General features: G+C 36.7%; 1 protein-coding gene across 3 annotated transcripts in view; it reads left to right on the top strand.

Annotated features, from left to right (window-relative positions):
- Window positions 1–15,830, top strand: part of tmem67 (transmembrane protein 67) — a 152,038-nt gene extending 136,208 nt beyond the window's left edge. For all 3 annotated transcript variants that reach the window (XM_051935495.1, XM_051935496.1, XM_051935494.1), the window contains exons 27-28: window positions 12,244–12,386; window positions 15,129–15,830. In XM_051935495.1, the coding sequence (XP_051791455.1) occupies window positions 12,244–12,386; window positions 15,129–15,209 (224 nt within the window). In that variant the 3' untranslated portion in view covers window positions 15,210–15,830. The remainder of the gene's footprint in view (window positions 1–12,243; window positions 12,387–15,128) is intronic.
- The last annotated feature ends 581 nt before the right edge of the window (window positions 15,831–16,411 follow it).

Here is a 16,411-nt window from a genome sequence, read left to right as displayed (position 1 = left end):
GCTGAGTCCCTGTGTTTTTAATGAACTCATGTAAAAGTAACCGTCTTGATTCACATTTCAATCATGTCACCTCTTAGTCTCTTTTTGCTTAAAATGAAAAGGTTTAGCTCTTTTAATCTTTCTTCATACCTCATCCGCTGCAGTCCTTGAATCAACCTATTCACTATTCTGTGGACGTGTTCTATTGCTTTTGTCTTTTATTACTCTGTATTAAAAAAATAAGTAAAATGTGCATAGAATTTGGGTGTGTACACACTAACTTACTCAGTTCCTATTCATATGTTCTGTTGAGAGATAACAATAGCAACAAGTGAAACGGAGCAGACAAGACCTTTATATCTCTAGTAACAGTTTTCTGTGAAATTCTGTGCTGCTTATAAACAATGGAGAAGTTATCTCCTACTGAGGAGTGTCATTTTCAACAACAACAACATTTATTTGTACAGTAATCCCTCGCTATATTGCGCTTCGACTTTCGCGGCTTCACTGTATCACAGATTTTATATGTAAGCATATCTAAATATATAACGTGGATTTTTCGCTGCTTCGCGGGTTTCTGCGGACAATGGGTCTTTTTACTTCTGGTACATGCTTCCTCAGTTGGTTTGCCCAGTTGATTTCATACAAGGGACGCTATTGGCGGATGACTGAGAAGCTACCTAATCAGAGCACACAGTTAAGTTCCTGTGTGCTGATTGGCTCAGCCACGGAGTGCTGCATTAACCAGGAAGTCTCATCTCACTCATTCAGCATTAACGTGCTCCTGCTACTGCTTCAGGGGCCATGTCCAAGCGCCAACAGAAGATGCAAATGATTGCAGAAAAGGTCAAAGTTTTGGATATGTTGAAGGAAGGGAAAGCTACACCGCTGCAGGACATCATTACGGCATCAATGAGTCCACGATTCTTTTTATTTAAAAAGGAGGAAAAGCATATAAGATCTACGGCCGCAGTGTCCTTTAACCAGGGCGCAAAACGAGTTGCAAGTGGACGTGATAAGGCAGTCCTGGATGGAATCTGCTTTAGGGATTTGGATTGAAGAGTGCTGGAAGAAGAACAACGGCGGTGCTACACAGTTGCCTGAAGAGGCTCCTTTAGAAGAGCTGTAACGTTATCCTTTGTTGTGCAGTAAAATTAAACTCATCGTTATCGGACAAGTCGTCGTATCATTGTTGGTGAGTAACCATAATTAATTATCTACGTACAGTACTTATTACATGTACATAGTTTAGTGTCACTGTACACACATTTTACTGTATACAATTTTTCTTGCATTGTACGTATTTATTGCTGATGGCCTGTCTGTCGTAATGGCTGTAACATATGTGATATCGGAGACGCTCGATATCTTTAAAATAATATTTAGGTTTTACTGTATATAAACTGTGTTTACATACATAATTTCAATGAGTCTTACCTAATATCTAAGAGAATACAAAGGGTTTATGCTGTATAATTGTGCGGGAAATGTTTATAATAGTGTGGGAGAGTTTATAAGGGCTTAAAATATATAAAAAGAACCATATGAACATATGGTTTCTACTTCGCAGATTTTCACCTTTCGCGGGGGGTTCTGGAACGAAACCCCCGCGATGCAGGAGGGATTACTGTATACCACGTTTTCATAAAAACGATGTAGCTCAAAGTGCCTTACAAGATGAAGAAAGACAAAAATATAAAAATTAGGCAATACTAATTAACAAAGAATAAAGTAAGGTCAGATAGCCAGGGAGGACAGAAAAAAAAAAAAAAAACTCCAGAGGGCTGGAGAAAAAAAACAAATTCTACAGGGGTTCCAAGGCCATGAGACCACCCAGCCCCTACTAGGCATTCTACCTAACATAAATGGTTATTTGGACCTCTTGCCTTCAATCAATCAATGTAAGGATTGCATGGTGCTTTGATCAGGTGGTGGTGGCGCAGATCAGCACCACAGAAAACCGTAAAGAGAACAGCAGAGAAAGTAAGGGTTAGTACTGATTTTGGAGCAATAAAAAAAAAGATAATTAAATGCATATACAGAATATCAGAGTTACACTTAAATGAAGCTATGAGAAAGCCATGTTAAAGTAATAGGTTTTTAGCAGTTTTTTAACGTCATCCACCGTATTAGCCGAATTTCTATCGAAAAAATTTCAGAGCTGAGTTAGCCATATCTAGCAGGTAAATTTCATCTTTTAGTATGTTTTTCATCTGCTGAGTAAACTGACATTGCACATGTCAACATAAAGGTCTAATTAGTCTAAATCTGTTCTGCTCACACCTAACTCATGTATGTGTTTATATGCAAAAGTATTCAATTACCTAATTTTACTTAGTAACAAGTGCTCCAGTGATTTTTTTTTTTTAATATTTATATTTCTAAACACTGAAAATGAAAATAATTTTAAGTAACATTGTTTTATGTTAGAAAAAGGGAAATATGCTGTTTGCGTGCATATATATGTGTTTACAAAGGTGGAAAAACAGATGCCAATCAACCTTACAGTTGGCCTCCACCAGTTAATCAATAAAATAACATTTTTGAGTAAAAAGTCCATAAATAAGAGATTTTTATTCAGCAGCTATGAAGACTAAGGAGGATTCCAAAGAAGTTACAGATACTGTAACATAATACAAATGCATACATTACAAATTGGTACAAAACAATATCCATGTATTTGGGTGTTGTGGGTATTATTGGCTCGGTTATAAGTAAGTGAAAGCTATGTCAAAATACTCAGACATTACCTAGAAAAGGTCATCACTCAGGTTTCACTGAGCAAAAAATTAGATTTGTGATGGACGCCAAGGAGAGCTAAACAACCATTTTGAAGTTGCACTAAATGACTATATAAACAGCTGTGCATAAAAATAGTAGGTGGCACAAAAGAAGCTATTACTCAAAAAGAACCACGTGAAAGCGCTCCTGCCAAAAAATGTAAAAGGATGAACCATTTGCAATATGGGAAAAGATTTTGTGCTGAAGTTGGAGCTTTTTTGTCTAGTGTGCACTGAGATGTTTGTGGCAAAGATTTAAAAACTGCCTACACCTTAAACACACCACACCTACCATAAGGAATGATATCTACATTATGCTGTGGGACTCCGTTTCATCAGCAGGACATTGAAATCTGTTTAAAATAAAAAGCAGACCAAATTGTATAAAATACCAAAAAAAAAAAATACCGTAAGGGAACCTGTTTCAGTCTACTAAAAATAAAGCCGGGTTTGACAAATTGCATTACAATGAGTTATAACAAAGCAATATGATTCACAATACTCAATGATTGCATAACAAAATATAAAAAACGTTCTAACAAATTTCCAAAAAAGAGTTAAGGGGCATTGGATCGTAATCAACACCTGTGGAAGAGTTTAGGAAAATAGTGAGCAGATATGTTATGGGATCTAATACAGAAGATCAATGAACAGGAGAGAATATCAGAGGAGTGGAGGAATAGTGTGATTGTTCCCATTTTAAAGAGAAAGGATGATATTCAGGAATGGGAAAGGGCTATAGAGAGAAGACTTAGGGATGAGAGTACCTTAGGGGAGGAACAGTTTGTTTTTTTGCCAGGAAGAGGTACAACTGATGCAGTCTTTGCATTGAGACAGCTCATAGAGAAACATTGAAAAAAACAGAAGGGTTTCCATATGGTGTTTATTGATTTGGGGAAGACTGATAATAGAGTGATCAGGAAGTGTATGAGAGAAAAGGGAGTACCAGAGAAGTATGTGAGGACTCTGGTTAAAAGCATTGTTGGGGTAACAGACACAGGTAAGATCCCAGTTTGAGTATTTCTGCACTAGGAGTCTTTAAGTCCTTATCTCCTTATCTCTTTGATCTGGTTATGGATGTGTTAAGTCATGGGATAAAAGACTGATTCTCCTGGTGCATTCTTCTTGCCGACGAGGATTGATGATAAATAAGAAGACAACAGAGTATATGAAGTTTAATGATGAGTAGGATTCAGAAGTTTGCCTACAGGGAGAGCTACTGAAAAGAGTGTATAAATGTACTGTAAATATCTATAATTAATAATAGCCCAAGATGGAAATTAGATGCAGAGATAACTCTTAGAGTGCAGTGTGGATGGAACCACTGGAAGGGGGTATCCAGGAGTATTATGTAATTGAAGAATTAAAGCCAAGGTTAAAGGAAAACGTTTTTAAGACAGTGGTGAGCCTAGCAATGATGTATGGAGCTGAGACATACAGTCTTGGCCGAAATTATTGGCACCCCTGGAATTTTCCCAGAAAATTGTTGCAATTACAAATATTTTGGTATACACATGTTTATTTCCTTTACGTGCATTGGAACAACACAAAAAACAGAGTAAAAAAGCCAAATCTGACATCATTTCACACAAAGCTCAAAAACCGGGCTGGACAAAATTATTGGTACCCTCAACCTAATATTTGGCTGCACGCCCTTTGGTAAAAATAACTGAAATCAAGCACTTCCTATAACCATCAACAAGCTTGTTACACCTCTAAACTGGAATTTCTGACCACTCTTCTTTTGCAAACTGCTCAAGGTCTCTCAGATTTGAAGGGCGCCTTCTCCCAACAGCAATTTTGAGATCTCTCCATAAGTGTTCAATCGGATTTAGATCCGGACTCATTGCTGGCCATTTCAGAACTCTCCAGCGCTTTGTCTTCAACCATTTCTGGGTGCTTTTAGAGGTATGTTTGGGGTCATTGTCCTGCTGGAACACCCATGACCTCTGACGCAGACCCAGCTTTCTGACACTGGGCCGTACATTGCACCCCAATATCTTTTGGTAGTCTTCAGATTTCATGATGCCTTGCACACAGTCAAGGCATTCAGTGCCAGAGGCAGCAAAACGTCCCCAAAACATCTTAGAACCTCCACCATGTTTGACTGTAGGTACTGTGTTCTTTTCTTCATAGGCCTCATTCCGTTTTCTGTAAACAGTAGAATGATGAGCTTTACGAAAAAGCTCTACCTTGGTCTCATCTGTCCACAAGATGTTCGCCCAGAAGGATTTTGGCTTCAAGTACATTTTGGCAAACTCCAGTCTGGCTTTTTTATGTTTCTGTGTAAGCAGTGGGGTCCTCCTGGCTCTCCTGCCATAGCGTTTCATTTCGTTGAGATGTCGACGGATAGTTCGAGCTGACACTGTTGCACCCTGAGTCTGCAGAACAGCTTGAATATGTTTTGAAGTTGATTGAGGCTGCTTAGCCACCATTCGGACTATCCTTCGTTGCAGTCTTTTATCAATTTTTCTCTTCCGTCCACGTCCAGGGAGATTAGCTACAGTGCCATGTGTTGTGAACTTCTTGATTATGTTGCGCACAGTGGACAAAGGAACATGAAGATCTCTGGAGATGGATTTGTAGCCTTGAGATTGTAGATATTTTTCCACAATTTTTGTTCTCAAGTCCTCAAACAATTCTCTGCTCTTCTTTCTGTTCTCCATGCTTAGTGTGGCACACTCAGACACACAACAGAAAGGTTGGGTCAACTTTTCTCCATTTTAACTGGCTTCAGGTGTGATTGCTATACTGCCAGCACCTGTTTCTTGCCACAGGTGAGTTCAAACGAGCATCATATGCTTGAAATAAAACTATTTACCCACAATTTTGAAAAGGTGCCCATAATTTTGTCTGGCCCATTTTTGGAGTTCTGTGTGACATGATGTCATATTTGGCTTTTTTTTCTGTTTTTGTGTTGTTCCAATGCACATAAAGGAAATAAACGTGTGTACCAAAACATTTGTAATTGCAACAATTTTCTGGGAGAAATGGTGCATTTTCTGGGAAAATTCCAGGGGTGCCGATAATTTCGGCCACGATTGTAGGCAGTAAATGGAGCACAGGAGAAGAAGTTAGATGTGGAAAAAATGAGAATGTTGAGAATGATGTGTAGTTACAAAAAAGGACAGAATAAGAAGTGAGATAATTGGAGGTACAAAAAAGTGGGAGAGATAGCTAAGAAAGTACAGGAACGTAAATGTTGAAGTGGTATGGGCATGTGTTGAAGAGACACAATGAATATGTGTGCAAAATTAGCAATGGGAATGGAAGTACAGGGCAAGAGAAAGTGAGGAAGGCCAAAGCGGAGGTGAATGGACAAAGTAAAAGAAGATATGAAGGAAAAGGGTTTGCCAGAAGAGGAGAGATGCAGGACTGAACTGTTTGGAGAATGTTCATCAAGTACATCAACCCCACATTGAAATGAGAAAAGTGCTACCTTCGGTAAATCACAAGACCAAACTGGATTTATTAAAAGCAGACATCTTCCAATCTTTGACGTCTGTTTAATGTAATATATTGACCCAGAAAGTCTCAACACCCCAGAGATATTATTATCATTGGATGCAGAAAAAGCATTTGATATAGTTGAATTGAACTAACTTCACTACATTGGAGAAATTTGGTTTTGGCCTGAACATTTGTGCATGGATCAAACTACTGTATACCAGTCCAGAGGCTTCAGTTTGTATTAATAACATTAATTCAGACTACTTTAAACTAGAATGTGGTACCAGACAAGGATGCCCCTTGTCACCACTGTTTTTTGCAATTGCCATTGAGCCACTGGCAGTTCACTGTCAAAATGCTTATGAGATAAAGAGGATTATCAGAGAAGGACTTGAACAGAAAGTTTCTCTATATGCAGATGATATGGTACTGTATGTATCTAATCTACAAAATACTGTGCTTGCAGTACTAACAGCACTAACAGAATTTCAAAAGATTTCTGGTAATTTGAATAAAAGTGTGCTCTTTCCAGTAAATTCCCAAGCACACAATATTAGATTGGACACCTTTTATTATCGTTGATCAGTTTAAATACCATGGGGTAGACATCACAAGTAAACATAAAGCTCATTATCAACAAAATTTTGCCGTCTGTATGGGAAAAAATTAAGCAAGACTTGCATAGATGGTTTACACTTCATCTAATGAATATCCTCCTCAAGTTTCTTTTTTTATTTCAAAACATTCCAATATACATCAATAAATCATTTTTTAAGAAATTAGATTGATCCATACCCTCATTTATTTGGAATTCAAAACATCCACATATCCAAAGGGCAACCTTACAAAGGCCTAAAGCGGAAGGTGGCATGGCTCTACCTAACTTTCAGTTTTATTACTGGGCAACAAATATACAAACTATAAAAACCTCTGGACATGGACACAAATAGATGAACATACATAGGCTTGGTCTGCAATAGAAATAAAATCGTGCAGTACTTCTTTATATTCCTTGCTTTGTACCCCAATAAGTACAAGTCATAGCCAATATACTAACAACCCAAATGTGTTTCACTCACTCAGAATATGGAACCAATATAGGAAGTATTTTAAGATAGAGAAGCTTTTATCTGTGGCACCTCTTCACGAGAACCACCTTTTTCCACACTCTCAAATGTACGCAGTTTTTAATGTCTGGAAAACATTTAGGATTAAATCACTTGGAGATCTACACATAGACAATGTCTTTGCAACCTACGAACAATTACACTCCAAATTTAACTTTCCAGCAACACATTTCTTTCACTATCTTCAAGTTAGAAACACAACCTCCCACCTACCTCTATGCCGGAGAAAATTTTGATCAGTCTTGAGGACTCAGACAGCATCTCCGTAATACATAAAACCATTTTACAGTCCCTCCCTTTCAAAGATCCAAGAGTGTACAGTGGGAAACGTATCTCTCACTCAACATCTCAGGAAAGGAGTGGAAGGCAGCAATGCACAGAATTCACTTGAACTTCATATGTGCAAGGCATACAATTATTCGTCTTAAAATTATATATCAGGCACATCTGTCTCGTTTAAAATTGTCCAAAATGTTTCCTGGGCAAGACCCAACCTGCAAACTTTGCAATGAAGTTCCAGCCTCACTGGGCCACATGTTTTGGGGCTGCACCAAATTAACATTCTGGACCAAAATCTTTAAATGCCTTTCAGACAGCCTTGGTGTCACAATTTCTCCTAATCCATTAACAGCTGTGTTTGGTGTACTTAAATTGGAGAAGGACAAACAAACTGTAATTGCCTTTACTACACTATTGGCACGTAGACTTATGTTGCTGAACTGGAAGAATCCTAACTCTCCTATTTTAAGTCAGAGGGTAACTGAAGTTATATACTATTTGAAACTGGGAAAAAAATCAAATTCTCACTAGGGGATCTGTATATAACTTTTAAAAAAACCTGGCAGGAACTAATCAATAACATTTTAGACTAAACATTTTAATTGAGGAAGCAGATTCTCTCCCTCTTTTTTCCTCTTTTTTAACTCTATTTTTATTCATTTATTAATTTATCTATTTACTTATTTTTTACTAGCTTAAAGTTTTTCTCTGCTGGCCTAGCTCTCTTTCTTATGGGTGGGGGTTGATTTGTTTTTGTAAAATTTGACTTATTTGTATGGAATGTGATTTGTTATTAAAATCAATAAAATCCCCCCCAAAAAAAGAAGCGAGAAAATATAACGAATAGGAGAAGGATAATAATCAACAAGTTAATCTCAATCTTGAATTTTCAAGTACTACTTGAAAATTTTGTTACGCATGTGTCATCCTACTAGCCTGAACAAATGTAGGAAAAGGTCAAAATTTCTCCAAAATGCCATGTATTAATGTTTTATACTAGCTGAGTTACCAGGTGTTGACCAGGTGAGAATGTGGAAAAGTAAAATGTAGTTACATATGATATACAGTGGTGTGAAAAACTATTTGCCCCCTTCCTGATTTCTTATTCTTTTGCACGTTTGTCACACAAAATGTTTCTGATCATCAAACACATTTAACCATTAGTCAAATATAACACAAGTAAACACAAAATGCAGTTTGTAAATGGTGGTTTTTATTATTTAGGGAGAAAAAAAAATCCAAACTTACATGGCCCTGTGTGAAAAAGTAATTGCCCCCTGAACCTAATAACTGGTTGGGCCACCCTTAGCAGCAATAACTGCAATCAAGCGTTTGCGCTAACTTGCAATGAGTCTTTTACAGCGCTCTGGAGGAATTTTGGCCCACTCATCTTTGCAAAATTGTTGTAATTCAGCTTTATTTGAGGGTTTTCTAGCATGAACCGCCTTTTTAAGGTCATGCCATAGCATCTCAATTGGATTCAGGTCAGGACTTTGACTAGGCCACTCCAAAGTCTTCATTTTGTTTTTCTTCAGCCATTCAGAGGTGGATTTGCTGGTGTGTTTTGGGTCATTGTCCTGTTGCAGCACCCAAGATCGCTTCAGCTTGAGTTGACGAACAGATGGCCGGACATTCTCCTTCAGGATTTTTTGGTAGACAGTAGAATTCATGGTTCCATCTATCACAGCAAGCCTTCCAGGTCCTGAAGCAGCAAAACAACCCCAGACCATCACACTACCACCACCATATTTTACTGTTGGTATGATGTTCTTTTTCTGAAATGCTGTGTTCCTTTTACGCCGGATGTAACGGGACATTTGCCTTCCAAAAAGTTCAACTTTTGTCTCATCAGTCCACAAGGTATTTTCCCAAAAGTCTTGGCAATCATTGAGATGTTTCTTAGCAAAATTGAGACGAGCCCTAATGTTCTTTTTGCTTAACAGTGGTTTGCGTCTTGGAAATCTGCCATGCAGGCCGTTTTTGCCCAGTCTCTTTCTTATGGTGGAGTCGTGAACACTGACCTTAATTGAGGCAAGTGAGGCCTGCAGTTCTTTAGACGTTGTCCTGGGGTCTTTTGTGACCTCTCGGATGAGTCGTCTCTGCGCTCTTGGGGTAATTTTGGTCGGCCGGCCACTCCTGGGAAGGTTCACCACTGTTCCATGTTTTTGCCATTTGTGGATAATGGCTCTCACTGTGGTTCGCTGGAGTCCCAAAGCTTTAGAAATGGCTTTATAACCTTTACCAGACTGATAGATCTCAATTACTTCTGTTCTCATTTGTTCCTGAATTTCTTTGGATCTTGGCATGATGTCTAGCTTTTGAGGTGCTTTTGGTCTACTTCTCTGTGTCAGGCAGCTCCTATTTAAGTGATTTCTTGATTGAAACAGGTGTGGCAGTAATCAGGCCTGGGGGTGGCTACGGAAATTGAACTCAGGTGTGATACACCACAGTTAGGTTATTTTTTAACAAGGGGGCAATTACTTTTTCACACAGGGCCATGTAGGTTTGGATTTTTTTTCTTCCTAAATAATAAAAACCATCATTTAAAAACTGCATTTTGTGTTTACTTGTGTTATATTTGACTAATGGTTAAATGTGTTTGATGATCAGAAACATTTTGTGTGACAAACATGCAAAAGAATAAGAAATCAGGAAGGGGGCAAATAGTTTTTCACACCACTGTATAATGTATAAGTTTATTAAACTCAAACATGTTGCATTTAGTACATATCAGAGTTTGCATGTTCTCCCTGTGTCTGCGTGGGTTTCCTCCAGCGCTCCGGTTTCCTCCCACAATCCAAAGACATGCAGGTTAGGTGGATTGGCGATTCTAAATTGGCCCTAGTGTGTGCTTGGTGTGTGGGTGTGTTTGTGTGTGTCCTGCGGTGGGTTGGCACCCTGCCTGGGATTGGTTCCCTGCCTTGTGCCCTGTGTTGGCTGGGATTGGCTCCAGCAGACCCCCGTGACCCTGTTTGGATTCAGCGGGTTGGAAAATGGATGGATGGATCAGTTGTTCATTTTGGATATCTACTTTGTATACAATATTCTTTGTTTTTCTCTTGAACCCCAAATTGCAATAAATAACTAGAGATAATATAGCCCCACCCAGGCTGACCTTTGGCTATGAGGGAAATGCTTAACTAAGAGAAAAGTTGTTTGTCCAAAACCCAGTTTTTGCTGCTTCACATACAACAGAGGAACAGTGCCCTTCCAGTTGTAATGGTGGTATAATGTTGAGAGGTTGAGCTTACAACCTCAAATTGCTTTTAATAACTGTGGAGACAATATGATGCCACCTGAGTGAGGGAAATGCTTAATTAAAGAAAGTTCATTTAGCAGGAATTAAATTCAAATTCATAATTGAAAGGCAAGCCTCCAAATCATCACACCATGCATGGAACTCTATGAATAAATCTGTGTCTTTATGTGTACTCTTTATAGAATTAGTAAATTGTAAACTTTGTATTTGTATTTTACCTGAGAATATGTTACAGCAATCTGCACATGCACTCTGGGCCCTGAGGTGGCAGGACCAAAAGTTATATGTCAAAACCTGACTTGCAATATATTGAGAAGTACCTTGTGTGTCATATTTAATATTTGTACCTTGAAAAGTAAAGACATGCATAAAAAAACTAACAAACAGAGGTAATTCCTTAAATATATAGAGGTTTTGTTTATATTATGTTACTTTGTATGCATGTTTAGTAACCTAACAACAGTCTTGCTCTGATACTGATTCACAAACTAGCTGTTATATCTTTATTAAGCACGAAGCATTTAAGACTTACTAGAATTTGAGACAATTATGTTAGGCAATCCTACTGTTTTATAAAGTTGTCTCAAGAGGTCTCTGGGCAGACAACCTTAAATTCTATGTTATTAGGCTCCTCAATATATTTGTAACCCAGTAATACCCAACTTCTGAATATACAGCCATTAGTGTGTTTTATATATAAAACATTCCATACAAGCAAGTCAAATTTTACAGAACTATGTTCAAGTCAAATCATCCCCCACCGATGAGAAAGAGAGCTAGGCCAACAGAGTAAAACTTTAATAGTAGGAAAAATAAAGTAAGATAAAAAAGAGAAGAGAATCTGCTCCCTCGATTTAAATACTTATTCTAAAATGTTATTAGTGTTATTTTTTATTTATAAATATTGACTAAATTGATATTTTCCACTGTGTGATTTAGACCTTCTTTTAAACTTGATTGAGAAAACGTGCAAGTATATATCATACATTGTTCTTTTCAATCTTTAGCTTAGTTAAGTTGAAATGATCAATTTGATATCTCAGCTAAAATGAAGACTTCAAAAGAGGAGGTCTTCTGACTGTTGTTCAGATTAATGCAAGTCCACTTATGACTATGGAGTTCTGCAGCAGCTACAAGAGTCTTGGAGGACTTTATAGAAAACATCACTGTGTTAAACCTTTAATAATGCCTTTTTTTCTCTGAAAACTTAATTTTAGAAAAATCGCTAGAATTATCACAGCTCTACACAGTTATTTGCATTGTGCAATAAAAGTATTGATGTTAGTTATTTACCTTAATTTGTGATTATTTTAGATATTACCATATTAAATAGTATAACACTTTTTCCCAATTACCTATTTTTTCTTAGATGATTCCTATTCATTTACTGGAGTTCTGTACTATGGTAATGAAGCAACGTTGCTCACATTTGACACTCTGTTTTTTTGTATTGTGGACCTTGCCAGTCAAAATTTTGTTTTAGCTGCTGTTCTAACCTTCCTTCAGCAAAAGGTATGTTCCACTGTAGTTTAAAAGCAAAGAAAACTTTTGTAAGAAAGAATGCATTTTAATGCTAATGTTTTTACATTTCCTTCTCATAATTTAAATAAAGTAATTCATTTCTGTTTAAAAACTATTTGAAACAACAGCTTTCATATTTAACATTCTTGACTTAAACCAGTATCTCAGATAAATCCAAAACCTTTACTGAGGTATTTTGGTTTAGTAACAGGTGGAGCAGGCAGGCCCTTTTTCTCTCCCTCAGAAATTTTTTATTTATTTAATATCTCCGATTGTAGAAGCCACTAATGTTTGGTTCCTGTATAAAAGGTTATTATAATATATGGATATTTAAATATTTTCCAGCATATTTATAAAATAGATAGCCATTACATTTTTTTACACTTTATATTAAACATTCATTCATCCATCCACTGAAACCTTTTAGTCCAATTATCTTTGGGTCTCTGGTAGTCTATGAATTCATTTTGGCCAATGAATAATTGCTATAAATATCTATTTTACTAATAAGTAATGTTTTCAAAGTAGTTTTAAGTATTTTAATTCATTTAGCAGTTCTCTTAGTAATGTTTGTTTTATGTTGGGTAAACAATTGCTTTAAACTGCAAATATAATCATTTGTGAAATTTACAGAAATCTTAGAAAATACGATTATTATGTTTGGTTTCAGTAAATTATGTTTAATGTAGTTTTCTAATAATGTCAATACATGTGCAACTTTGTGACTTCATAATATGTTGTTAGCCCCTAAGGAATATAATAACTAAAATTATTATGCTAATCAGTGTTCATTTGCAAGAAAATCTTATTCTGACACCAACACTATCTTTTTGCTTAATGTATATACAGTGCATCCGGAAAGTATTCCCAGCCCATCACTTTTTCCACATTTTGTTATGTTACAGTCTTATTCCAAAACGGATTAAATTCATTTTTTTCCTCAGAATTCTACACACAACACCCCATAATGACAACGTGAAAAAAAGTTTACTTGAGGTCTTTGCAAATTTATTAAAAATAAAAAAACTGAGAAATCACATGTACATAAGTATTCACAGCCTTTGCTCAATACTTTGTCGATGCACCTTTGGCAGCAATTACAGCCTCAAGTCTTTTTGAATATGATGCCACAAGCTTGGCACACCTATCCTTGGCCAGTTTCGCCCATTCCTCTTTGCAGCACCTCTCAAGCTCCATCAGGTTGGATGGGAAGCGTCGGTGCACAGCCATTTTAAGATCTCTCCAGAGATGTTCAATCGGATTCAAGTCTGGGCCACTCAAGGACATTCACAGAGTTGTCCTGAAGCCACTCCTTTGATATCTTGGCTGTGTGCTTATGGTCATTGTCCTGGTGAAAGATGAACCGTTGCCCCAGTCCGAGGTCAAGAGCGCTCTGGAGCAGGTTTTCATCCAGGATGTCTCTGTACATTGCTGCAGTCATCTTTCCCTTTATCCTGACTAGTCTCCCAGTTCCTGCCGCTGAAAAACATCCCCACAGCATGATGCTGCCACCACCATGCTTCACTGTAGGGATGATATTGGCCTGGTGATGAGCGGTGCCTGGTTTCCTCCAAATGTGACGCCTGGTATTCACAACAAAGAGTTCAATCTTTGTCTCATCAGACCAGAGAATTTTCTTTCTCATGGTCTGAGAGTCCTTCAGGTGCCTTTTGGCAAACTCCAGGCAGGCTGCCATGTGCCTTTGCCATTTTGGAATAAGGCTGTAACATAACAAAATGTGGAAAAAAGTGATGCGCTGTGAATACTTTCTGGATGCACTGTATGTATGTATGTGTGTATGTGTATATGTATATGTATATATATATATATATATATATATATATATATATATATATATATATATATATATATAAAAAATGTTTTACATTTGTGAAAATCTGTATGTGTGGTAGAAACCCATGACTCCATTCCTGTGTCTCCTCTGACATGTAAAGAAAGCCCAAATATCTCCATTTCTGCTCACTAGCTTCTATAGCTACACAGTAGAATCTATCCTTATTGGCACATCCAGGCATACTGCCTGCTCGCTGAGAACTGCAAACCACTGCAGACGGAGGTCAAGTTAGTTTGAAATATTACTAATTCATAGTTATCTTCAGGTTTTTTTCATTATAATACACTCTGCTTTGCACATGTTAACAATATTATTGAAGATCTCATCTGCTCTGCACAGTCACTTTTATTTATCATCCTCCGTTTTGGCATGCAGTACCAAAAGATTCAGGAACAGCTTTTATCCTCCGGTCATACAGCTACTCAGCATCTCGTGTTACTTTCATTGTCTGTTTTTGGTATTATCCTACTGACAATAGTGTAAAACCAGCATCCTACTAGTATGTATGCATGGTATGCATACTAGTATGTATGGTAGATATGCAAGTAAGAATCAAGTAAAAATCTCATTGTAGTGTGTATACACCACAGTGAAGTTGAACTGTTTTTGGCATTGTTTACAGTTTAATTATATTGTCATACAGAGATTTCCAAACCCTTATGTTAGAATAAGTCAGAAAAATAAATAAATAAATATTATACGAACAAGATCTAAAACACTGTGCAGCACTGACTAAGAACAGTTTTGTGTATATATTGTGTATTGTTTCATTTGATAACAATCAAATGTAGATCAATAACATCTGTAGTACTTCAAATATATTTAATATGCAGATTATTTCCAAAATAAATAGTTGTCATTGTTTTGTTTTTTTACAGTTTTTTCAGCTGATTCGCTGTACACTTGGAAGAAAAAATCTGGTTTCAAAAACCCTTGTGGATGAAAGATTCCTCATATAGATGCTGTATTACTTGACCATCTGCAAATACATAAAATTAGTAGTTCAGCTTGTCATATTATGGTCATTGTAAAACATATTGTAAAATTATGTATTTTTGTATTTTTTCTTAATGATATTTGTATTTAGGATTTTAATACTGTACTTTGTTATAAAGTGAGGAAGGATAATCATTGAAGAAATACGATACAATGTAAATATTTTTATTTCTGCCAAGTCTGACTTGTGACCGTAGTTGTTAATGATAACTAAATAATCTACAGTATTCAAATAATTTCAATATTTTCTAGACATAGTCATGAACCAGGAGACTATTTTGTTTTGTTTTTGTTGCTGTTTTATTCTAATATACCTATCAGTATTTGAAAATGTAGATCAGAGGCCATTGCCATATATGTGTTCATGGAGGTGCAAACTGTAATTGTCAAATTTTTATGTGTAGTTCTTCAGGAGGCAAGATATGACTCTCAGTATGAAACAACTAGCTGCTAAGGAGTATTTGAAATATTAAGTAATCTCTGATGCAAGAACCAATCTTCTTAGTTCTCAGTGTTACTTTTTTTGACATTTTAAAACCTTTTTTAAATATCTGTACAGCTAAATAAAAGATGTTCTTTGTAAACTGGTGCACAAATCAGGTGTTGTTCCTGCCTTGCGCCTGATGATTGCTGGGATAGGCTCCAGCTGCCCTGCGACTCTGCCCTAGATGAGCAGGTTATAATGATGGATGGATCTCTTTGTAAATGGAGGTATTTATTCTGTGTACTTTTTATTAAAATAATTAAATCAAACGTATATATTTAGCATGGCAGACAAACTACATGCATTTATTTTTTCTTCACCATTTTCTGCTAAAGGAAATGCTAGTCATGTAGGATGCTAGTACTTTGCTAGATATATTTATGAGAAAATTCAGTCATACCAGACTGAAGTATGAATTAACCTTTTGGACATGTCTTCAGGATGTAAGGGGAATTCTAGTATCATGGGAAAACCTACATGTGTTGTGCCTGTTGAAATGAGTCTAATCACATAAGTGAAACAGTTTAGTTAAAGATCAGGAAATGAAAGTTAAGGGTAATCCAGAATCATTTTTAGAGCACAAGCAGGATTATAAAAAATGGAAGTAAATACAAGAACAACTTCTGTCAAAAGCATAAACTAAAGGCAAACTACAAAGCAAAAGTCTTGAGCCTGATCTAT

The sequence above is a fragment of the Erpetoichthys calabaricus genome, chromosome 13, assembly GCF_900747795.2.
Source record: "Erpetoichthys calabaricus chromosome 13, fErpCal1.3, whole genome shotgun sequence".
NCBI lineage: Eukaryota > Metazoa > Chordata > Cladistia > Polypteriformes > Polypteridae > Erpetoichthys > Erpetoichthys calabaricus.
The sequence above is the reverse complement of the archived record's forward strand: the minus strand, read 5'-3'. Positions and strand labels throughout refer to the sequence as shown.